This window comes from Telmatherina bonti, assembly GCF_933228915.1.
Source record: "Telmatherina bonti genome assembly, chromosome: 6".
NCBI classification, from domain to species: Eukaryota; Metazoa; Chordata; class Actinopteri; order Atheriniformes; family Telmatherinidae; genus Telmatherina; species Telmatherina bonti.
In genome coordinates, this window is record NC_136624.1 from 12,067,334 (window position 1) to 12,093,835 (window position 26,502).

The window sequence follows — 26,502 nt, forward strand, 5'->3', positions numbered from 1 at the left end:
TCAGATCAGTCACCAGAACCGAAGAATTGATGTTTACGTTAGCTGGTTCTCAGGTCAAGTTCTTTCTACCAGACTGGAACCCATATACAGTCTCTATGAAGACATACAGAAATGATTGACAGTGGTTCCTTTATTATTTTTTAAATTTAATTTCTAAATATTTTTATGCCTATGAAAAGTTGATTTAATGAAACATTTGCTGGACCCATAAAGAACTCGCACATGTTCTGGTTATTTGGTCCAAATGAATCAGTTGTTATGTTGGATCTGATTCCTTGTTTTTCTTTTATGTAAACCAGGTCTTTGGAGGAAGTATCTGGACATCAGATCTCTGTAAAAAACTCTGTCTGGTGATGCAAGATCCACATTAAGTGGGACCGGATTTGTGTCAGATTGTTTCGGTGCAGACTGAGGCAGAACCAGATCTGTGTCCTGGTACAGACAAAGGGATGCCTGCTTCTTAGAGCTCAGTGTATATAAAGTTTGATCTTAAAATTGAGTCATTGAGTCACTTGAACATTCCCCGTTCTCTCTTCTTTCTCTCTCCAGGATGTCCCGAGCTGCCTCTGTTCTCCTGTCTGACCCTTGCTTCCAGCTCCACTCCATCCAGCACCTTCTCGGGGAAGCGGGAGAGTCCTGCAGCTCCTTGGCGAACGTTGTGTCCGCCACCCGTCCAGCGGTCGGGACTTTGGGTTCTTCGGCGGCGCCTCAAGCTGCCGGGAATGCCTCAGAGCGGAAACACTTTTCCCTGCATGCATGTGAGTCTGAGTGAATGCTGAAGTGGAAACCATAATGTTATTGGTGGTTACACTCAAAGGGTCAGATGCACTGTGGGTAATGTAGGGAAAAAACTGTGACAAGATTTATTAGTCATCATTCAACAGCTTCTTCAGTTAAATGTCCTGATCATGAACAAGTTATCCAACTTTATGTCAAAAGAAAAGTAGGATATAGAGTTTGAGTACAAACTGTTCACAGAAAAATTCAGATTTTAAATAGTGATGGGGATTTTTCTTTTTTATCATCAGTTAAAATTATCCTGTCAGATTATTGTGACAGTCTGCTCCCACTCAGACTCAGACTTGTTTTTTTCCGCATCCTCTTCATGCCATTAGTCTGACTCCAGATCAGCTAGCTGTCAATCATCTTTTCACTCTGACTGAAAACATTTTCATCTGAAGCTGATGTTTCAGATAGAAAGGAGGGAGGGTGGAGGAGGGAGGAGTGGCACCAGCTGCCAGTCTGAGCATCAGTGTTGTGTTATCACCTCTCCATCATGTGAGACGTGGCGTTGTGTCAAAGTGTGGGTGTGTTGTGATTTCTAGGTGTGAACCTGGAGTTGGGCTATTGCTGCCGGCAACGGCCCGACCCCCACTGCATCTTCCTCTGTTGTCATGGAAACACAAGCAGTTTCCATGACCACCTAGTGTGGCATCAGCAGACATAAATGCTGTCTGTCATGTCTTGATTGCAGACAGAAAAAAAGCACTATGGTCACATGGCCAGCCGAAGGCTTCGATTTGCTGACTCAGAAGAGAACATGAGCTCAGTGTGAAGTTTCCTCAATAAGAAATGTCTGAGGAAATTGGAAACACAAATCCAACAGATTTCCATGAATTTGACACGGTTTCATCATTCTAACTTGTTTCCATTACTTATTGTTGTTTGAAGACATCTCATGAATCCAGTTAATTTCCATGAACCCAACTTACTTACATGAATCAGACTCATTTTTATATCAATTTTACTCATTTCCAGAATGACTTGTTTCCCTAAATCTGACTAATTATCATGAATCCAGTTTGTTTCCATTCATTTGACTTATCTCCTTTGAACCAACATGCTTTCATGAAACCGACTTGTTAACACAAATCTGACTCATTTCCATTAATCAGAATTGTTTTGATCAGTTTGACTTACGCTACCAGTCAAAAGTTTGGACACACTTTCCCATTAGCTTTAATGGAAAAGTGTGTCCAAACCTTTGACTGGTAGTGTACATCTCTCAGACTTATTTTCATCATCCAACTGTTTTCCATCAGTCCGGCTTTCATTCATTCATTCATTTTCCGAACCGCTTATTCCAATTCAGGGTCGCGGGGAAGCTGGAGCCTATCCCAGCTGGCTTTGGGCGACAGGCAGGGTACACCCTGGACAGCTCGCCAGTCCATCGCAGTCCATCAGTCCGGCTTATTTCCCCTAATTATTTGTGTTTCCATGAATCCAACATATTTCCTTCAATCTGACATTTTTCCATCAATCCAGTTCATCTCAATGAATCCATGTAGTTTTCCATAAATCTGTCTTTTTATCATGATTCCGACCTTCTTCCATGAACTAGTAAATAAATGAGGCTTTGCCGAGTAACCAGATGGCCAGTATTGACTACACTTCTAATGGTTGGAATTGATGAGAACTTGTTGGGAGTTGTTGAGAAAAAACAACTATGGTGAACACCCACAAAGGAAAATGGAGAGAACTCTTCTTCAGGAAGTCCTTCAAATCAAATCAAACTTTATTTCTTGAGCACTTTTCATGCCACGGGCAACAGAAAGGCCTTTCCAAGATAAAATCAAGTCAGAAGGATAAAAACAATTGGTAGATAACAAGACATTAAAAAACAATAAAGACGCTAGTCCCTCCAAAAAACAGATAAAACATTATGTGATAAAATTCTGACTTCATGTTGATGTGAGGAAACAAAATCTAGGAATCCATCCACACCAGGAGCCAGTCCCCGCATGCTCATAGGGGCTGTAGCCACAGCAAATGCACAACTCCCAGGCAGCCAAGGGCCCACGCCGCAGCCATAAAGCCTCAGTGCTGGACCCCGCGCCACCCAAAGAGTAGCAGTCGCCATGACAACAGCCCCCAGACCAAACAGGCAGGGCCCCTGGCATTCAGGATCCCCATAAGGAAAACACTGGAGTTAAAACCAGAAGTTACATAACCTTAGTAATTAGAAATAAGAGCAACAATAATGAAGATATGTGGAATTTTATGTCATATCTGGAAAGATGCTGGTCATGAAACACTAGCCAAGTCATTTAAATCTGAGATCTGTTCTTGTCCCGGTTTTGGTTACGAGCTTCTGATGACAGCGTTCCTGCTAGCTGAAATGGACTTGACCAACAAAAAGATCCTGTGATTTTGGACTGAAACAGACTCAAGGTTCACAAAGCAAGAACTGGGTCACTTTGACCTATTGTGGTCTTGTATTTCCAGTTGTGTACGTGTGGTTGTGTGTTTGTGGGTGTTAGGTGTGTAACTGCAGGTGTAGTCCTCGGGTCTGCAGCCAATTCTAAGTCATTTTTTCTTCCAGCTGCAGTTATTCTGGAGAAGTTTGTCTCTCGCAGACGTGTGTTGTGCCCTTCATCTGTTCGGTGCTTCCTGTCTCTGGACTTTCCTGTTGGATTTGTCTCTGAATTTTTTCAGTCTAATTTGATATCTTTGTTGAACAGAATTTTTCTTGTTAGTCATAATGATAGAAAGAAAAGGACCACACAGCCAACACTGACGTCGAAAGGATCAGGTATTAGAGTTCTGGTAAACAACTTCAGGAGTCAGATGGTCAGGTATGTTTGGGTGAAAGTAAACACAGTGATGCCTGAATGAGTCCACCTCAGTTCCAACATTCGCTACAAACACTCTTCTGTTGCCATGTGTTGGAATAATTATGCTCCGTGGGAAGCATATGCTCGTTTCCATCATTTCCCTGGTTTGTGTGCATGTAGTGAAATCCTCAGGCTCTGAATGTTTTATGGATGAGGCGTTAGAGCATCAGACGCCTCGTTAACATCCAGCACTCATGTTGTTTCCTTCAGAGCCGACAACTCATTTATCTGTCCAGTAAAAGCTACAAATGAGAAACCTGCAGGGAACATGTTGTACTCTGGTGGTAATCAGGGAACAACGTGGAATTGTTTTGTCCTGTCTACAGAGCACTCGGTTGAGTGTGCCCTTGTAATATTTCATAACAAGATGCTTAAAAAAATAGTAATGTGCAGGAAAGATAAAGAACAAACTGAGCAGAGATTTAATCCGTTTACACTTTGACACAATCTGAATCTGCATATTTAGTTGTTAACGATTTCAGATCACTCAGATAACTGAATGTCCAGACTTCAGGATTTGGACGTTGGAATGATTTGTCTCCTGGCAACTGCAGCGCCACCTATTGGCGAGACTGCATCAATATGTGTGGCCTTATTTTGGGTCTGTTTGCTGCAGTTTGAGCAAATTCACCAAACCATCTTGAATTCATATGGATTCACATCTCAGATCAGCAACGTGTGTTGTGCTGGGAGTCAATTCTGGACGTCATTGACTAAAATATGAGGAATGGAAATGGAGCTTAATGAACACATTCTCCAGAAGATGGTGAAATAATCCATAGATCAGTTGTACAATTTTCTATGTGGTCAGTTATACAATCATTGTGCAATTATCTGTATGCTTTTTTATACAATAACGGTAAAATCGACTATATGAACAGTTGTACAATTTTTTTTTGTATGATCGATTGGATGAATCTAGGGCTGCACCGATACCAATAGCAGTGTCGGTATCGGCTCAATACCAAGCGTGCGTACTCTTATTTGGTAAGAATAAAAGTGTACCGATACCAGAACCGATACCCAATACCACACTAGACAAGCCAGCGCAGATGTGTTTGATGACATGCTTCAGACATGTTTTAAAAGAAATAAATGCCTTGAATATTAAAATGTGACTTTTTTTTGTCACACTAAAAGCTAGCTCTTTGTTTCAAAACCACACATTTATAGTTGTATTTAGGTAAAATGTGCCAAATCAAAATGTTAGATCTGTCATGTTATTTTTTTTTTGTATTGGTAAGGTAACTTTAGAAAGGATGGGTATTTTATTCCAACCTAATGAAATCTTACACAGTTATAACAGCAATAATAACCATAGTGACAATAATGTTCTCATAAAAAGGTTTGGTATTGGCAAATATCCGTATCGGCAACATTCAAATTTCAGACATCGGTATTGGATCAGAACTCTCAGAAAGTGGATTGATGCATCCCTAGACGAATCTGTACAGTTTTCTTATGATTTTCTGTGTAATCAATTGTACAATATTCTATACGATCTTCTGTGTGATCAGTCGTACGATATTCTGTACGATCTGCTGTACAATCTGCTGTTTGATCAGTTGAAGCAGCATAACTTAGTGCTTTTCAAGTCATCTATTGAAAACTTCTGTATTTTTTCATATTGCAAAATTTTTTACAGGTTTACAAAAATTGCAATGCTAGTTTTTTGTTAAAAAATATTGTGCAGCCTGAATTACCTTTAAAAAATTTTGTACAATCAGCTGTAAAATCAGTTGTAGGGTTACCTGCGCATTTAGCTGTATAATTTTTCTGCACAATCAGCTGTACAATTAGTTGTATAATTTTCTATATGACTGATTATCTCTGCAATCGGTTTTGCGATTATCAGTATGATCAGCTGTATGATTGTCCCGTAGATTAGCTGTGTAATTTTTCTGTATAATCAGATTTTTAATCCGCTATTTAATCAATTTTATACTGTTATCTGTACCATCACTTGTATAATCAGCTCTTAAGCATCATCTCAAGTGTTTACTTCAGCTTTTTTCTGTCTCTTGAGATTTCCAAGTGTCCTGTCAGATGTAGCCTACAGCGCCACCTGTTGATCAATTTATTCTAATTTATTCCCACCAATCAGCTGATGGAGATCTGTCTGAGGAAAATTTTCGGTGAAGAGATGTTTCTTTCCCTCATACAGGACATGTGGAAATAAACCCTCTGTGTTAGGTTTTATTTAACCAAATCATTTTCCCCTGGAAAGAGAAACACAACAGTGTTGCTGTGGACAAACAGACACCTGAGACAGAACTGAAATCTACTCCCCAGCTTTAGTTGGACTCATTACAGCATCTCTTTTATCAGAGCTGAACTCACACCAGCAGCTCTGGTTCTGCATTAATAACTCTGACATGTTTTTAATTCCCCATTCAAGAGGTGGATTTATTCAGGATTATTCTGCAGCAGGAGTGCTCTGAGAATAAATCTGATTGTTTCTCAGCATCAATAAACCTTTAGACACTGCACCCTGTCAGAAGAAAATAACACTGCTGGAGTCATGGCACAGTCTGAGAGTGCCACACCAGATAAATCAGAATGTCCCTCAACTCATGCCACATAAAGCTCCAACTTTTGTTTGATGACATGTCCACTCAGGGCTTCAGATCATTCAGCAGCTGACAGCTGATCAGTTCTGCTGTTGTTCTTTTACTGGCTGAACTGGGGAAAACTTAAAAACCCCTTTTGACTGATCCTTATCCAGCATTATTCCTTTATTTTAATGAAAGACAGTCCCAGAGATGAACTAAAACATAAATCTAAATCTAGTATCTGACAAAGAATCAAAGTTGGACCAGTTGTAGGGAGTTCTGAGCAGCTTTGTTCTTCAGCACAGTCTGAACCCTTTAAAACACTGTTTTATCAAGGGTCCGGCTTTGGACAGGACATTTCTTTTGCATCTCAAAGGCAAAAACTGAGAAAAGCACCAGAATGTGCGATCCAAGCCATTCTACTTTGTTGGGCCTGTTTTTCAATTGGCTTACCAATGTTACCGAGCCAACTCAAAAGCCTGGAGCTTGATGGAGCACACTGCTGTCGTTTGGCTGGTTGAAAGGGTAAATACAATACTTCCTGTGAGACTCCACAATAAGAACAAAGTGGGGAACAGCTCCATGCTTTAATGCACAGTGGATATTTTATTATTTAAAGTCACATGACAAGTAAAAAGAGCACACACTGCTGGATGTTTTCTTTATAATTCGGGGCGGCAGTGGCTCAGGTGGTTATGTAGGTCCAATGGCATCCAGTGGCGGTCTGAATCCCACTCCCCCAGTCATCTGTTGTTCTGTCCTTGAGCAAGACATTCCACCCTCTTTGCCTCCAGTGTTGGCATCACTGGTGTATGATTGTGTATGAATGTGTTTATGGTGGTTGGAGAGGCACTCGATGAACATTGGATGCCACATTTCCTTCAATATGTCACAGGCAGCTGTGGCTCCACATGGCCTATCATCACCAAGTATGAATGTGGAGTAGATGTATAATGGATCAAATATAAGTGTTTTGAGTGTCATCTTCAATAAGCACAATAAAAATCCATTCTATTGTTATTATTGTTATAATTAGGGTACAGTTGCCTGTGGGAAGAGAGATGGGTTTACTGGTCATACCTGACCAAAGTTTTTTCATGAGACGTGGTAGGAATGGTTAGACTACTCCTAAATTCCTGATAGTCTTTTACAATGTGTGCTGGGAAGCCCAAGGTCAGTAATATCAGCAGGGAAGTTGTCAGAAGGTTTGACAATCAACACCTCAGTTTTATCAGCTTAAAAAAATGATGTGAAATCAAGACGTTCATACTGTTTAGTTATACCAGTGAGTAAATGAATGAATTTTTAAAACCATTTTAAAATATAAAAAATATTTTTTTTCGGTATTATCATCTGCGTGAAAATGGGATAAGTGCTAATGGTAGGATTTTAACTGTTTTACTAACATAAAATCATATGTAGTTGACTCTTCTGAATGAGCTGTGGGTGTGGCTCTAGGCCCCTCCCCCATCCAAAGGCGCTCTGTAGAGCCTCGGTCCTCATCAAGCGGCAACCTCCGGTGGTTAAAAGTGAAGCCTAAAATAGGGAAGTGCATAAAACTGCAGTTCCCCCTTCATCCACTAGGGTCTTGCTCCAAAACAGAGTAAATCACCATAGACTCCCATGTTAAAAAGACAAACTTCACAGCAGAAATAAACATGTTTACAGCCTGGTTCAAAAATCCATTTTCGGTTTATAGGTCAGGTTTACTTCCATGACAACTGTGGGGGGAGTGAATTTTTTTCTAACTCGTCTGTTTTAAAGTAATTTAATCTCTAAATTCGGCATATTTAGGTGCGTGTCCTTTTGATTGTCAGGTACCAATCCCCGGCTTCAAGTGAGAAGAACATAGAACAACCGCGGTTTTTAGCCGGTTACCAATGTGACTTAGCTTTAGCCCGCTTACCTCCGTTAGCTGGTTAGCTCCTGTTGTCTCCGGGTTAGCTCGGTTAGCTTTTAGCTACAGAAAGCTCGGAGTTCGCTCGATGTCAATCATCCGCCATGACGCTCACGGCTCCCCGCTCGGCTCCACCTCTTTGCCCATATTTGTATTTTCCGAGCGAGACGACGCGCATGATGCTGCCAAGATGGCAACGGTAGGAACCGCCCGCCGAGCTTCAATTCAGCTCTTCAGAAACCTATGGGTGATATCACGGAGGCTACGTCCATCTCTTTATGGTCTCTCTATGGTCGTCATGCAGCAGGTTTTAGCTTCCAGCTGCAGGAAGAGCAGGAGATGTTCAGTTTCCAATAACTGATCCTTCCCTGGCTTACCATCAGATTTGAATGCGTATTAATGAGGAGTGTGGACAAAAACGTGTAAAAAATGAAAAATAATGTGACATGTTGTAGACTCTTAATTAGAGAACACCCAGAGTTGATGGCAATGTTTAGTCATTACCTTGGAGTTTCTCTGGTGGAGCCCTGTAATTAATGGTTTCATTAATAATTTTCTAAAATTTTAATGACTCTCCTTTGATGTATGATTGCTTCTTAAAGGACTTTCCAAAGATCTTTGGAAGTTTGCTGCTTTTTGTTTTATTAACACTGAGGCTTCCTGCGTTGGGATGTAGCTGAACCTAAAAGGATGTGGTTAAATAAGAAACGTTTAACTCAGCTAAACAATACTGAAGATGAAAGCTGCAGAGGTTGGTTTCTGTCAGGATTAACCACCCTCTCCCTGCCCAGAGTTACATTTAGATGCTCTCAGTGTAACTGTGCTAATAGTCAGCTTTCAGCCCCCACCCTCATCCTCTCTCACTGCGGATCAACGTGGCAGCTGTCCAGCAAGCCAATATCGCAGCTCCAGCCGATTGCTCCCACTCTGAAACATGAGCCCACTGATTATACGAGGAAGAGGAGGCTTCCAGGGAAGTAAATGGAAAGACTAATCGAAATCCATCATGTGAGAGGCTAAGAAGGAGAAGGAGTGAAATAATGGAGCAGAGGGAGGAGGAAGCTGAAGAACAGCTCTGTTTGGCAGAAACGCTGAGTCCAGTCGGTTCTGTTGGTATTACATCTTCCCTCTGCTTTATATGCAAACGTAACAGGAGCCTTCTTACTTATGGTTGAGCCGGTTCTCAGCTGAAAGGCAGAAAAACAGACAAAACACCAGTCCTCAGACACATTCATCAGGCCTTATTTCCAGCACTAGGTGTTCTGCTGTCAGCTGGAGGAGACCTGAGAGCTCAGACTACCACACACCAAAGAGGAATATACCTAACCAGAGAGCTCAGACTATTTTCATTACTCTTTCTTTGTTAGCGAAGGCTATGGTGGAGCTGAAATAAAGCTGGGGTGATAAAAGCTGTCGCTGCTTTCGACTTTCTGATTTTACTCGTTTGATGTTTAAAGACAGAGTTGCTGTGTACAATTTGAGAGGTAAAGTTATGTTACAGAAACCATACGCACGCACTGCCCTAAAAAGCAGATGTGTTTCCATTTAAGGAGTAACTTTATGGACTGGACTAAGTGATGATTTAAAATTATGTAACAATGTTATTCAGTTTTAAAAAAAATGTACAACAAATTGTTATTGGATAAATATAAAAAAGAAAATTCATAATTTATTTTGCTGCTTTAAATTTTGCCTTCTGACTGATGACTTTCAGTAAGTAAACTGTGTACACAGCCATATAACTGTGTAAATCAAAGACTGTAAATAAAGAGTAGTGTTTAAATAAGCCTTGGGCTTCCTTCTGCTCCTTCTCAAACAAGGTATAATGTTACACAACTGTGCATCCTTGTTTTGTATTGTATATGCGTTTGAGATAAATAAAGAAAAAATAGATTGTGGCAGCTCTGCAACATAACAAGATGAAATCATTTTAACCCATGCTTTCACCCATACACTCACCAAGAAGTTCTAAACGTCCAAAATCTTTCATTTTGTCGTCTGCTTGTTTGTGTAGAAGCTGGTCTGAAGCTGCAGATTGTTCCAGATACCTGGATACAAGTTTTTCTTCTATTCTAAGGCTCAGTCTTTTCTGGATAGAGTATAAGGATCCATGACATTACAACATATCTAGAGCTGAAATTGCATCTAAACTGAGAAAATACTCAGATCTTCCCGAAGAGCATGATTATTTTGGTTCGTTTGACCTCTGCCTTGAGAGTGTTGCCATAGACTTGCTCCTGAGTGTTTTGGATTCATCTGTATCCTTAAACAGTAGATCATCTCAGGGGTGTCAATATTATGCTGAAAATCTCGACCAGGGCTCATTAAATACTTGAAACAGGTTGTTGAAATGAAGGACGGGTCAAATTATTAAAAGTCTGAAATATTTATGCCGTAATTCATCATTTGTTCAGCTACAACCACCAGAAAACTTCCTCGGATGAGGATTTATTGCAGGAACCTTCCATCATTGGCAGGAATGGGATTGGATTGGAGCAGCTTGAAAACATCCTGCACTCAATGCATGATGCAGAGGAATCTGTCAGCGGCTTTATTTATCACCATGAAGCTCCGTCCACACAGGGTTACGAGCAGGATGAAATATTATCTGTGGTCTAACTCATCATCGTAGAAGAATCTCTCTGGGATAGAAACAGATAATCTGAATCATTACAGTCAGTGCTTTAAGTGGAACAAAATAAGTGCTGGTACTCCCTTAATGACTTGCTGTCAGTTTTTCATGCAAATATGGGACAAAAACATGGCTGATACTTACATGTAGATCTATGAATTGATCTATAGATTAATAGTTTTATAGCACAGAAATGACAAAAAAAACAAACACAGCAAGTTCTAAACCAAATCCACATTTGCCAAATTCAGAGTGCAATGGAGACACTTTCATGAACTTCAAGCCTTGTTGCATGGAAATAAAAAAAAAAAAAAACACTGAAAAGTAAATACATAAACTTAAAGTTCATTAACCCTTTCATGCAGGAATTCATATTAAAAAACAATGCAACATTTTTCTAAATACAGTATTTTACCTCTACAAATATGCAATGATCTTTTTTTTGTGAATTATATTTAGAATTTTGTAGGATTTATTTTAATGTACTCTACAAAATAGTTATAAAATAACATATAATCATAATTATATTATGTAAGTCTTCTAGAAAATATAGCTGTATCATTTTCTTTTTCTATTTATCACAAAGACAAAGTTGTGTAATTACATTACGTTCAGTTGTATCATATATTTATTTATTCTACATTGAATGGAAACGTATTGGATGACTCACTAACATCCACTGAAGTGGTTTATTTACAAAAATACCATCCTCCTTCATTAATAAAATATGCAAGAAAAGAGCTTGTAAATAGGTGCCCACTACAAGGCCTTGATGCATGAAAGGGTTAAAAACAAAAAAAGGAATACATTTACACTTATTTAGCTCAATACCAGACTAATTTAACAGTGTATTACTGTTGCACTTTTCCTCTGTGAAATATGTTTTTCACAGCATTAGGCCTGGTCCATGCAACTTAGCAATATCATCTTGTCTTTAATCTAGAAATAACCTTCAGAAACACAAAATACAGACCAGCCATACACTTAGTTTGCATCTGACCTTCATTGTCTGGTGTGGTAAATGACTGTTGTGTGATGACAGTAGTACTACATAACTCTGCTCCAGTTTGTGTCCTCAAGCCCTTTTGGAGCCAGGCTAACATTACAGCCGCCATGGTTTTTTTTCTCTGCCTGTAATCTCATTCAAAGCTCGTCCACTTCAATGTAAACACCGGAGTGAGTGAACAACGTGACATGCGGCGTGACATTGTGTGTTACGGCAAGCGTTGTGCGTCTAAACCGGTCTTAACAATACATTTCTTTTGACTTTTTTTTTCCTTTCCCCAAATCAACCAATATAAGCTGACAGCTATAAGTTTTCCTCAGAGTGGATCAGGGTGAAGATCCTGGATGCTCTTTCAGGATAGGCTTCCCTATGAATAACACGAAACGTGTGTTTACGTGTGTGTGTGTGTGTGTGTGTGTGTATGTTGTCCTGCAGACACTGACTACATCAGTGAGGAGGAGAAGCAGAAGGTGGAGCAGATGTTGTCATTCCTCACCGAAGAGTCCAAACAGGCCGCGGCCTCCACAGCTGTAAGTAAAATAACTGATCTGTTCCAGAAGATTCTGGCTCTGAGCGAGTCCAGGAGCTGGTGTAGGAAACATCTGTAATCTTCGAACGGTTCGACCTGTGGATAAATACGACTATTGTGACGGATATTCCCACTGTTAAAACACAATATATCCAACATGAGGTTTGTGGTTTAACACTACCAACTACCAGGATTTTCAGCCCCTCCTGGAGTCCCTCCTCCTTTAACACACTTAATCACCTCACTAGATGATCTATTGTTTTTCAAATCAGACTCTGCCAAGGAAATGTGGTCAATTCTACCTATTACAGCCATTGATGGTCATTTTTGACCGCATTGAATTTTTCCTTGTTCCATTGTAGATTCCTGTCATTCTGCATCAGATGATGTGGAATTATTCTGTGAAGGGTGGTATGCGGAGATAAGTCGGTACTTGTTCTTACCAAGCGGCAACCTCTGGCAGCTGAAAGTGAGGCCGAAGTGCATGAAACTTCAGTTCTCCCTTCATCCACTAGGGGCTGCAAATCAGAGCAAATCTCCATAGACTCCCATGTTAAAAAGACCAACTTCACAGCAGAAATAAACATGTTTACAGCCTGGTTCAGAAATCCATTTACGGTTTAATAGGTCAGGTTTACCTTCATGACAACTGTAGGGGGAGGGAATTTTTTTTCTAATTCTCCCGTTTAAAAGTAATTTTATCTCAAAATTTGGCATACTTAGGGGTGTGTCCTTTTGATTGACAGGTACTCGATCTCCCGCTTCAAATAAGAAGAACGTAGAACAACTGCAGTTTTTAGCCAGTTAACAATGTTAATTGGCTTTAGCCCACTTACCTCTGTTAGCTCGTTAACTCCTGTTATCTCCAGGTTAGCTCGGTTAGCTCTTAGCTACAGGCAGTTCGCTTGGTGTCAATCATCCACCAATCATCCATCACAGCCTCCCTCTCAGCTCCACCTCTTTGCCCATATTTGTATTTTCCGGTTGAGACGACATGCATGCCTCTGCCAAGATGGCGATGGTTGGAACCACCCACTGAGTTTCAGTTCAGCTCTTCAGAAACTTATGTTTGACTTCACAGAGGCTCCATCCATCTCTTTATATACAGTATATGGCTCTTACATAATACTGGACCTTGCAGGAATAGATGTTCACATCGTCAATAAGTGCACGGAAACCCAAACAGCTGGACGGAGTTTCTGCAGCAGCTGCAGAGGAACGGCCAGCGGAGGAAATGAAGGTCAAAATGGTCATAAATATTGCACCAAGAGGTACATGCATGTGAAAGATGGCAAGAATATTTATACTGTTAAGACAGTCAACACGGTTTACTGTGAGGATAAATCAACTTTTCAGAAGTCACAGTCAGCGCTGATCAAATAGAGAGCCACCGATGGCTTTCTTTACCTCACCTGCTGCAGGTGTCAGAGATATGTTTCTGTAGCTCTGTAAGTTCTAGTGTTAATTCCAGACACGTGTTCTTGTTTCTTTATTTCCACTCTTTCAGTGTTATTTGTATCAAGCAGCAGCTACTCTGCTAAAGGACAGCTGGAAGTCGAAGCTAGCTAGGTGCTTTTCCTGCTGGCAAAAGAAATATACAACAGCATGTTTCTAATGTGATTTCTAGGAAAAAACTAGCGCTGTGACGATATGCTTTGGTTCCGATTCAATTCGATTCAGATTTTTTTGGGTGCCTGATTTGATTAAAAATTGCAATTCTCACAATTCTTCAATATTGATGATTTTTGTAGATTTAAAAACAAACCAAAAAAAAGTACAGAAGTTTCTTTGCTCGTCATTTTTCTTCATTTCAATTAAGAAAAAACAACAATGCCCAAAAATACAAGTAAAAATATCAATAAAAACAATAAAAATGACAAAAAATTATAAAGGACTATTTGTATTTGTTTGAAAAAAAAAAAGATTTTTTTTCCCACAAAAAAAAAAAATCTATTTTAAAACTTTAAAACAAAAAAATCCAGATATTCATTTTTTTTCTATTCAATTTCCCACCCCTACAAAAAAGCCTCCCAAGTACAGGTCCAGAGTTTCTGTGAGGTTTCATCTGGGAGAAATTGTTCATATTATATAGGATTTATTTACTCTGCACAGCAGAGGAGATATAGTTGGAATGAGACTTCTTTGTTACTTTTGTTATATTAATATGTTGGAATCAAAATATATAAATAAATAACACTTAAAAGGAAAGGACCTATAAGAAGAGTTCATGTGGTTTTACACATTTAAATTGATGGGAGATGAAGTATTTCAAAATAATGAATATGATGTGAAACCAGTAATTATAATCGTCTCTGTGGTCCTTCATCACAAGCTGGTTTCCATTTAAATCTTCCCACAACAGGAAAAATCTGTAAATATAAACAAAACAACCATCACCTGAGCCCCTCCCATTGACAAAAACAAGTACATGTCATAGACCTGAAAATAAACATATTTTGCTGAACTGACTGAGCTTTCTCAGTGGAAACCTACCTCCCACTTAATGTTTCTCCGTTAGGAAACCTAATCCCTCCCTCTACTCTGGCTGGGAGGGCAGCCATAGACGACTATTTATTATTGATAAGGAGAGAGAGGAGATGGAGGGAGAGAAGAGGTGGAGGAGGGATATGGATCGCTTCATAAATCATCTTTCTGCACAGTCATCCTTCCTTAAACTGTAAATCAACTGAACCACAAGGTTCTGTGATTGACAGCTCGGTTTTTCAAATGGAAGAGAAGAAAATAAAATTCTGCTGCTCAGAGTTAAATTTGATCCACTTTATTTCTGTAGTGCACTATAAAAAAATCATAGCTATGTGTTGTACTGCAGCAAAGCACCACAGGCACAGCACAGAACACATACATCACGAAAGATATATGAACCTTTACACTTATAATACTCTTTGACAAGCTGTGTCGTTGCCAAGCGGTCCGCCATCTTTTGCATGCGAAGCCTACCATGTGCATCTTGGTGTAAATCACCTTCTTAGTTTTAAAAGTATAGCATCAGTCCTTTGACCTAACCACCATAAGCAGCAGTAGCTCAGGGGGAACCGTCAACCCTCTTAAACCTTGAATAAATCAAAACTATAATATGGTGGAGGACAACAGTAGCTCTCAGAAAGAGGAGATGGGAATCATAAAATATAGATGTATAGATTCCCACTCACATATGCACTGTAATGAAACATTATATTTTAAAATTCTAGTTAACAGTACCCTGCCTGTATTAGCAATCCCATTTCAAAGGTTAAAGTACGTGTAAATTACTTCTCAGCCAAGCTAGTCTGTAGGCTTAATCCAGGGCTGAGTTTCTTCCTCATGAATTTTATGGCATCCTTTAAGCTTTAGAAGATATTTGTTTGTGCTCCTTCTGGCGTAACATTGAGGGTTGCCGGGTAATGTTGCCCATATCTACCGTACTTCCCGTGCAGGACAGTAGGAGCTTTTTGCTTCTGTAAAGGATACTCTCACTGAAAGAAATGAAAAGACTAAAGAACACTGAAGGTGATTAAAAGATTGGTTATACTAGAAAAGATCAAGACTTAAAACAACTAAAAGACTAAAGCGCACTCAAAACACTTTAAGACTTAGGCCTTGTCCACACATAGCTGGGTTTTTGTAAAACCAAATTACCCCCCCCCCCCCCCCCCCCACGGCCTTTTAAAAAAAAAAAAAAAGTCCACACGACCTTGTTTTTCGAAAAACAAATAACATATTTTCACAACCATAAGGCGCACTTAAAAGTCCTTTAATTTATTCAAAATAGACAGAGCGCCTTATCATGCGGTGCGCCTTTTGTGTGTTCCAAAATCTGTAAATGTTGTTGTGTGACTTTGATGAACGCGCCGCTTGACTGACTGAGAGCGTTTCTGACACGCTGCTTATATAGGTAAAAGGCAGACATAACAGAGGGCAGCATGAGGACGTTAAAGGGGGCAGTGTGGGCTTAAAAGGCATGCCCTCAGTCGGTATATAGTGCCGGTTTTGTATACAAAACATCGGCGTGGCTAATGACCCCTTATTAAAATGGCTCCTGCAAAGAGACTCTCTTACGAAGCACAGCTCAAACTGCAAGCAATCAGTTACGCGGACAAACATGGGAATCGAGAAGACCGACTCGAGCCGATTCAGACTTGATGAAAGAACTCCAACCGCTGGACTTTGGTATAAACAGGATGTTCAAAGTGAAGTTGCGAATGGCGTGGGAGCGATGGATGACAGATGGTGAACACAGTTTTACTAAGACTGGGAGGCAGCGCCAGGCGAGTTACGCCACAATTTGTGAATGGATTGCGGATGCTTGGGCTAACGTGTCTGCTTTCACTGTTGTTCGAGCTTTCGCAAAAGTCGGCATCATTTATGAGGAGCCACACTGCAACGAGACTGACCCTGACAAGGACGAGCGGGAAGTCGGCGTGTTCGATAGAGAACTAGCCCAGCTGTTCATTTCAGATACAGAAGATGAGGACTTTGATAAATTTGTGAATGAGGATCAATCAAAAACAACATGAAAACATTGCTAAATTCTCCAGTAAAGTACAACTGAACACAGTTTTTCTTCCTCTGCCTTTTTTTTTTTAAAAACACAAGCAAGCATGTTTTAAGCTAGAGTACCGGTATGTTTTTACCATGCCCGCGCCCTAAAATCCGGTGTACCTTATTCATTCATTCATATTTTCCTAACTGCTTAATCCGATTCAGGGTCGCGGTGCACCTTATGTATGTGTTAAATACAGAAATAGCACCTGTAAATGAGACTGCGCCTAATACGGTGTACCTTGTGGTCGTGAAAATACAGTACATCCACACATAACCACATTCGGAGGCACATTCGTTATATAATCTTGATCAAAATACCAGATTTTATTTAAAAAAAAAAAAAAAAAAATATATTTAACAGGTGGGCGGATCTACAGTGAAATTCCCATCAAGTCCAACATCAAGTCCTCAAGGCTCTACTCATGAATATGAAAGGAACCAAAGCTGAACACATTTAGATCTCTGACTACTATATGAAATTGTTGAAAAGAATTTATTGATTTAAAGTGTTTACTGAAAGACAAAAAATAACTTCACTTTCTGAGCTGAGTAGACTGCTGATTTAATAAATCTTTATTTATGCAGCATCAATTAATGACGGTCATCTCAGAACACTTAAACAAAAAAACTGTCGGATTTAATCCAGTTTATTGTTGTTAAATTAATATCCAATTAAAAATAATCTTTCATATGATCCACATTAATACAATTTATAACTGTTTTCATATGAACCACTTAGAAGTCATTTATTAGCAAAGCAAACTAATGGATTGCATAAAATCTTCATGACATCATCCACCTTGAACTGCATGAGGAGACATTGGAGAGGAAAAACGACCTTTTCACATGAAGCAGGCTGAGAGTAAAGTGCTCTCATGGGAAAATCTGGAGCTCTGAGATCTTTAAGATCTTATGGAGCTTGGTCTCCCAGAGCTTTAAATATAAGGAGTTAAATTCTTTTCTGGATTTATCAAGGAGTCGATGAAGAGAAACTAAAACTGTAGAAATATGTCTGAATCATCCACAACAGAACCTTCACTGCATCATTTTGGATCAAATGGTGACTTTTCAGAACTTTGCTTGGACAGATGAAAAACAAGAATTAAAGTAGTCCAATCTGGAAGTAACAAATCCATGGACTCGTTTTCCTACATCACTCTGAGACAGGATGTCCTCATTGTGGGAATATTTTGTAGATGAAAGGTTTTTTATATGCAAGTCAAAAGACAGATCCTGGTCAGAATAACTCCTAGGATCCTCCCAGTAGCGCTGAAACCTAAGTTAATACCTTCATCTTCATCTACATGCCGCTTATCCGGGGTCGGGTCGCGGGGGCAGCAGCCTAAGCAGGGAAGCCCAGACTTCCCTCTCCCCAGCCACATTTGCCAACTCTGTGGGGGGAATCCCGAGGCGTTCCCAGGCCAGCTGAGAGATTTAATCCCTCCAGCGTGTCCTGGGTCTTCCCCGGGGTCTCCTTCCAGAGGGACGTGCCTGGAACACCTCACCAGGGAGGCGTTCAGGAGGCATCCTAACCAGATGCCCGAGCCACCTCAACTGGTTCCTCTCGATGCGGAGGAGCAGTGGCTCTACTCTGAGCCCCTCCCGGATGACTGAGCTCCTCACCCTATCTCTAAGGGAGAGCCCGGCCACCCTGCGGAGGAAACCCATTTCAGCCGCCTGTATACGAGATCTCGTTCTTTCGGTCATGACCCACAGCTCATGACCATAGGTGAGGGTAGGAACGTAGATCGACTGGTAAATCGAGAACTTCGCGTTCTGGCTCAGCTCCTTCTTCACCACGACAGACCGGCGCAGAGTCTGCATTACTGCAGACGCCGCACCGATCCGTCTGTCGATCTCGCGCTTCATCCTTCCCTCACTCGTGAACAAGACCCCGAGATATTTAAACTCCTCCACTTGAGGCAGGACGTGACTCCCGACCCGGAGAGGGCAATCCACCCTATTCCGGCTGAGGACCATGGTCTCAGATTTGGAGGTGCTGATTCTCATCCCAGCCGCTTCACACTCGGCCGCGAATCGCTCAAGCGAGAGCTGGAGATCACGACCAGATGAAGCCAACAGGACCACGTCATCTGCAAAAAGCAGGGACCCAATCCTGAGGCCACCAAGTCAGATCCCCTCAACACCTCGGCTGCGCCTAGAAATTCTGTCCATATAAGTTATGAACAGAATCGGTGATAAAGGGCAGCCTTGGCGGAGTCCAACCCTAACTGGAAACGAATCCGACTTACTACCGGCAATGCGGACCAAGCTCTGACACCTGTCGTACAGGGACCGGACAGCTCGCACAAGGGGGTCCGGTACCCCATACTCCCAGAGTACCCCCCCCACAGGAGCCCCCAGGGGACACGGTCGAATGCCTTCTCCAGGTCCACAAAGCACATGTAGACTGGTTGGGCAAACTCCCATGCCCCCTCCAGGACCCCAAAGAGCGTAAAGAGTTGGTCCACTGTTCCGTGACCAGGACGAAAACCACACTGCTGCTCCTCAATCCGGGATTCGACTATCCGGCGGACCCTCCTCTCCAGGACCCCTGAATAGACCTTACCAGGGAAGCTGAGGAGTGTGATTCCCCTGTAATTGGAACACACCCTCCAGTCCCCCTTCTTAAAAAGGGGGACCGCCACCCCAGTCTGCCAATCCAGCGTGGACATCGGGGGCAGTACCGCTAAATTAATACCATCCAGATTAATTCCATTGCTATACAGGGTACGGTTACATGGTGTTTTTAAATTAGGAATTAATAATTCGGAATTAAATAATTCGGAATTACCTTATTCTCTTACGAGTTTACATGAAGACAATTTTGAATGAACATTTACATGAAACACGTCCTCACTTAATTCCTCTTTAGAGCGGCGGGTTGGGAAGGGTTCTAATTGGACAGAGGGTGCACGTGACGTATGACGTATACCGGAAACAAACAAATTTCGCTCCCTGCTTCTTGTCTCTTCACTCGTAACTTGTAAAAACTACATAAGTACCAGTTTTGCTGCTATTTTATTATAAATTTGAAGTACGAGCTCAACACCAGCATACTACTTCACTTTTTGCTGCAACTGAGAAGGAGAAGAAAGATAGACCATCGAACACGGGAGGTAAAACAACGCGCATCATCGGGACAGGACAAGGTAACGAGCATGCTCAGAACGACCAGAATTAACTTAAAGTGGAATGAAGGTTTACATGACAGAGGAATTAAATAGATCCAAATTAAAATGCAAATAAACCAGACACTTACATTGGAATTAAGTTTAATTCTGAATAGAAGTTAGCATTAGGAATTAAGTGTTTACATGGTCGTTTTTCATCAGTTTAAAGCAGAATTAACTTTTGTTCTGAATTAAAAATTAATTTAAACTCCCATGTAAACGCACGGACAGTGTTCTTCAGTTTATCAAGTTTAACCACAAATACCTCAGTGTGTCTGAATTCAGGACCAGAGGTTTACCGTTCTTTTCATTGTTCCTGGATCCTGCAGTGGAGACGAGGCAAACTTCTGTGTTCTCCGGTTCTGGTCTCAGAGGAGCCTTCATCACAGATGCCACCTTCAGCTGCCTCAACAAGATTAAATCATCCAGCTGTTTGAAAAGCAGTCAGACCACTCTGTCCTCCCAGTGTTTCCACAGAGAATTAACACACATACACACGTCTCTGTTTGCTTTATCGTCACCATGACAACAGATGGAAATGTCAGGGAAACCAGCTCTTCAGCTGGGCATCAAACCTCCAAAGAGTAAACGCAGCACAGACGTGGATCAGCCGCTGGTTCTAATTGGTCATAAACTCGTCAGATTTCAGTAGAAGTTCTGGTACTGATCCTCATTTAGGTCCAGTTAAACTTCATCCTCTGTCCTCATCCTTCATCTTCTCTACTTGTCCTCCATTATTTTCTCCACACGTCCTCCAGCCTCCATCCTTGATCTCTACCCTTTGTCTTTCTCCTCCTATCTTCGGTACTCTCAGTCTTCCGTCCTTGTCCTCTGTCCTTGTCCTCTTTCTGTCCTCCTTTTCCATCCTGGTCTTCTTCATCTTTATTTTTGGATTTTCTGTCTCATCAGAGAACAGACACACTTCTTCTGTCCTCTGATGTTCTGGGATTTATTTGAACCTCTGCTCCCAGAGCATCATCACCCCATTCCTCCTCTGGACCTTCCCACTCTCAGACCGTCTGCTATCAGAACAGGACCATGGACACACACACTCACGTGCACACACATTCACATGCACGCTCGTGCTGCTCTCTTCAGTTGTCTCCTTCCTGGTTTTCCTCCGATGCTGAACGCATTCATTCCTGCAACTTCTGACAAAAAAGAAGCAAAAACAAAAAAAAGAAAATGCTCAAACAGAAGAGAAACACACACATGCACACAGACACGTGCACATACTTCCACCCCTTCAAAGGAAGTTGACCTTCATGCTAACACAGTGATTTACATACTGAGTCTTTTTTCCACAGGGACCTCACATGATCGCCCCCCCCCCCCCACCCCCCACCCACACACACACACACACACACACACGACTTTTTGTTATGAGGCATTCCCACAGGCTTCCAGACACACAGAAAGGTCACAAATTCAAGCTGACAGATTTCCTGCAGTAGCACATTGACATCCAAACACAAGAAAAAGAGCTACAGAATAAGTCTGATTTTCATTTTCACTCCTTTCATTAAGAATAATTCATGTGATATTCACCTGAGAAGTGATCATTTAATTGATTTTTATTGTGCTTTGTTGTGGACTGCACCCAAAGTGCTTGCATTCAATCTCACGTTCCCCCACTCCACATCTGGTGATAAGTAAGCTGTATGCTGCCCTGTGGCAGGCTGACAGAAACATGGCAGCCAGTGTGTGCCAACGGCCTCTCTAGCCACCAAAACGATCATTCACCAGCGATACCGATACCTCAGCTGCTGCCGCCTAAACTGGAAACAGATAAAATAAATATCAGTGAAAACACACCAACGATAACAGAATTGTAAAGGTGCTAAGCCTAAACTTAAAGTGCCTGAGGTGCTGCTTGCATGAACTCTAATTGACGCGTTTGATCATTAAGATTAGTTTCGTCCAATAATTGTCAGTTCCAAACACTGATTCATTTTACCAATCATGAAACCAATCTGTTCGCGATGATTGTCCATAGATGATGGAAGAAAACAATGAACATGCACAACAATGAACGGTCAAAAAACTGTGTTCACCTTCGTACAAGCAACACCTATCACCTGCACAAAAGTTCCTAGTTAAATAGGTTGTGACCATAAATGTACAGGGCTGCCACCTAGTGCTCAAACAATATATACAAGTCTTCATATAAAATGGCTCCTGCAAGAATCAAGAAGGTTCTGACATTTCATGATGACCTTCGAACAAACAGTCCAGATCACTGTGACTGGAAATGTGTTTGTTTCAGGAAACATTTCTGCTGCTCCTTCATGTCAAGCTGTAGCAGACTGTGGGTGGTGAGAAGTGACAGAAGAGGAAAGGGGAGGTGTAGAGAAGGAATGAAGGAGACAGGTGGAGGAGGTGGAGATTAGAGCCAGGTGTTGATAGGTAGTTTCCTGCAGAGAGCCAGAAGGACGGTGGGAGGATGGAGAGCGACAAACAGGAATGTTGGGGAGACATTTTCTCCCCTCGAAATAGATTTTCTGTTGTGGATGTTTTCTGTCTCGTTAGGAGTTCAGCTTTTGTCTGATGTTCTGACCCGACTGCCTGAAGTCTTGATGGAAGTCCTGGAACTTGAGATGCACGACTGCAGCTCCTTTTCAGCCACAGCAGCTGCTTTTACATGCTTTTATCAGTGTGTCTCATTCCTGAGCAGCACATCAACATTCTCACTTCACGTTTGTTGCAAACATTTACATTCCTTGTTTGCTCCTTTCTGTGTAGATGTGCAAAAATAAAACTTCCAGTTATCTTCTCATTGTTCTGTCTTCTCCCACACATCTGTGCTCATTCTGTCAGTGACCCATCCGATCAGTTCTGTCAGCCCTCTGGCTCCGGTCGCTACAGAGCTATAAATGTGCCACAATGCCAGCCAGTCACAGGCTCAGGTAGAGCTGATTGGCTGATTCATTGCACCATAACAGCAGTTTCTAAGTCAAATAGTTTCTATTGCATTACGTTACATCAACCAACCCAGACGATCTCATGTCACTCCGCTGCTAATCGCTCTTCAGTGGCTTCTGGTTGCAGCATGCATCAAATTCAAAGCTTTGCTTCTGGCTTACAAAACAATAACCCAAACTGCTCCCGTCTACCTCCACTCCCAAATCCAGACCTACACTCCCTCTCCACAGCTACGTTCCACCAGTGAAAGACGCCTCGTGTTACCACCAATACGTGGGACTAAATCACTAGCTAGACTCTTTTCCTCTGTTGTGCCACGATGGTGGAATGATCTCCCAATCTCTGTCCGCTCTGCAGAGTCCCTGTCTACTTTTAAGAGCAAGCTGAAGATTCAGCTCTTCAAGGAGCACTTCAACACTTAAGCTTGTTCCATCCTCCACGAGAAGCGAGAACTTTTTTCTTGTTCTCGATCCAGATCCAGATCACCACCAGAATTTAATCAGTTCTTCATCTGTAATCTTTTGAGTTTTCTTGAGCATAAAGACGCCATGGAAAACATAACCTGGCGGAGGTAACAACCAGGTTCATTGCACATAAAGCAGATATTGCTCCCCGTGCTTCTCCTGGAGGATGTATGGACCTGACGAACAAGAACTCAGTTCTTCCTTCTCGTGGAGGATGGAACAAGCTTATGTTTAGCTATATTTATTGGAAAGTTGGAGAACTTAGCCCAGTTCTTTGCGACAAACATTATGGTTTTAATTCTTTGTATTTTAACATAGGTAATATTGTGGGATGGGAAAGGAGGGTAAAAAAAAAAGCCTGTTGCACTTCATGTAAGGACCTGTGTCCAACTGTACAGTCCACTAGCACCTTCCTACAATGTCCTCTACTGTTTGATTTCATGCTGTTCTCACTCATACTTAAGTCGCTTTGGAAAAAAGCTTCTGCTAAATGACTGCAGAATAGAATAGAATAGAATTAATGGTTAGAATTTATATTTATTTCTCACATTCAAGGCGGCCTTAATGCACGGGTTTACTAGGCTGAAGCCCAGGGACCCACAAAGTTTAGGGCCTGTCATTTTTGGGACAAATTACCTAAAAAGTCTAATTATGTAACTTGTCATTTCTGCTTTCAGTCAGCACCTTATGCACATTTGAGAGCGCCGATTGGTCCATATAAACCCGTTGCCACCACGCAAAATCCCGCCCCTACCTTCCATAGTCCCTCCCTGTAGCTTCTGCTATGTTGAGACTACATTAAAGTTTATTTTTTATGATCCAGCTTCACATAAAAACATTTCTGATTTACTGACTAACTGGATTGGTTTGGACCGTGTCTTTGAATGGAGCCAGAAAGGCTCTGAAACGTGTTTAAAACAGACGGGAAAATGAAGCAGACAGACGGGAAGGGTCGTCTTTCTAAGAAACCAGCAGTTTCTGATCCGGTTTCATCAGACCTCAGATGTTTTAAGAAAGAAGAAGCAGTAAAAACAGGAACATATGAGGACTGAGGTGTGGTAGTGTTGGTTCTGATCCAGTTTTCCTCTTTGCTTCTGTCTGCAGCCGACCAGCGAAGAAGATCTCTGTCCGATCTGCTATGCTCACCAGATCTCTGCCATCTTCAGACCCTGCTCACACAAGTCCTGCAAGTGAGTCCACTCGCTCGAAACCACACTCAATACCTCCTGACACACTCCTGTTTCTTCTTCTTGGCTTCAGTTTGATGTAAACACATAAACACCCAGTCAGCTGATGAAACACTTCTTTTAATGTTGTTTCTGTCTGTGCAGAGCCTGTATCAACCAGCACCTGATGAACAACAAGGACTGTTTCTTCTGCAAAGCCACCATCACCGGGGTCGAAGACTACAGCAAGCCCACCTCTTCCTAACACACGTGCACTTCTGCGACACACACCTGACCTATGTTAGATAGAAAATCCAATAAAAAATAAAACTCCGGGATCCTCACAGGTCTTCTCAGTAATGGATGTGTGTCTTCATACACACACACACACACACACACACACACATTTTTTGTGTACATATATATATGTATATATATATATATATATATATGTATATATATATATAACACACACACCGCACAGTCTGTCTGTGTGTGTGTGGTTAAATCAGTCGATAGAATTCTGTTATAATTCATCACCTGACTGAGCCGTCTGATGATGTGCACACCTGTGGCCTTCTTCAGGTAAAGGCAGCAGAGGCCGGTGATCATGTGACATCAGCTCAGACTGAGGATGTGAGACACTCTCACTTTTCACGGCTCGTTTGTTTTCACCTGCTGAACACGCGGCATCAAAACGTGCATGTTGCAGGTAACTTTAATTACTGATATATGGAGTCCTGTTTGTGTCAAAATTCAGTGCTTGCTGCTTCTCTCTACGGAAAACAGAAACTGATTTTTTATATTTCTGTGAATTAGTTAATGGTGATCAGTGTTGAGCTTAATTCAGTTCAGGTCAGCTTTATTTGTATCGCACCAGTTTATATATAATGACAAAATACAATTCAAACTGATAAAGTTTGATCCAATCAAAAACTCTACATCAGTCAAATTTATAATCAACTGTGTTCACACAAGCCTATTTTTAAACAAAATTATCTGATTTGGTTAAATCTGTTGGTATAATCTTCAGATTATAGAACATCTGGCTTCCCCTTCAGGCAGCTCATTTTGCTTTTACAGAAAATAGCTCCTGAAATTAGTTAATATGCAAATTATTAACACAAAAATGTTACATACATGACTTTGAATGTAATATTCATCTGTACGCACTTGATTTAAGATGTTCAGTTTGCTTTATTTGTCCCGAGGGGAAGTTTAAAACATAGGGCATGGAGGTAGCTTTAAAGAAGTAAAAGCAACAATAAAACTAGAAAAAAACAATAAGAAAAGAAATACACAATAAAATTTTGCATTGGATCCCCCGCATGTGATATTGTAGATTAAAATTAGTTGGATCATAAAACAAAAAACACAAACATGTTAAAGAAAAAAACAATAAATGTTGGAATAAATCATAAATATAAAATGCATTTTACCAGAATAAAGGAATATATTTGCTGTTAAAATTACAAATACCCACTAGTTTGCTAAGAAAAGTCATAATCAGGGACTAAAATTTTAAATCAAATCAAATTTGATTTGACAAAATTAAAACAAGTGAATCAATAAAAACTTTAAATTCAATAAAGTTTGAAAATTATGAACTATTTAGTAAATAATTAGAAATCCAAACATTTCTACTGAGGATTTTATTTTATTCATATTTGGGTTTTTTTTTTTTTTTTTTTTTTTTTTTTTTTTTTAATTATTTCAGTCTGAATGGTTCAAAGTTTTACTTGCAGAAAAATAATCTCATTTTAAGGAAGCTGAAATTTGGCACAAACAGAGCTCCGTAGTCAGACCGGAAGCTGAAGTGGTTCTGGTTCTGGCTCAGAGCAGAAGCAGAAGAGGAAACACTTATAGCTGCTGTCGATGAGTTCGGTGGAAATCAGGTTTCTGTTCACTCACACACACGTTCACCTCGGTACAAACACACAGATGGAAAACTTGACTTTTAAAGCAGCGATTCAGAAGAAGTTCTGACTGCTGCAGTCGGTTGTTC

General features: G+C 41.0%; 1 protein-coding gene across 2 annotated transcripts in view; it reads left to right on the plus strand.

The window, feature by feature from the left end:
• The window catches only part of rnf123 (ring finger protein 123), a 94,132-nt gene extending 67,849 nt beyond the window's left edge, over positions 1–26,283 (plus strand). For both annotated transcript variants that reach the window (XM_079242586.1, XM_079242587.1), the window contains exons 37-40: positions 550–758; positions 12,137–12,231; positions 24,436–24,521; positions 24,663–26,283. In XM_079242586.1, the coding sequence (XP_079098712.1) occupies positions 550–758; positions 12,137–12,231; positions 24,436–24,521; positions 24,663–24,762 (490 nt within the window). In that variant the 3' untranslated portion in view covers positions 24,763–26,283. The remainder of the gene's footprint in view (positions 1–549; positions 759–12,136; positions 12,232–24,435; positions 24,522–24,662) is intronic.
• Positions 26,284–26,502: the final 219 nt, after the last annotated feature.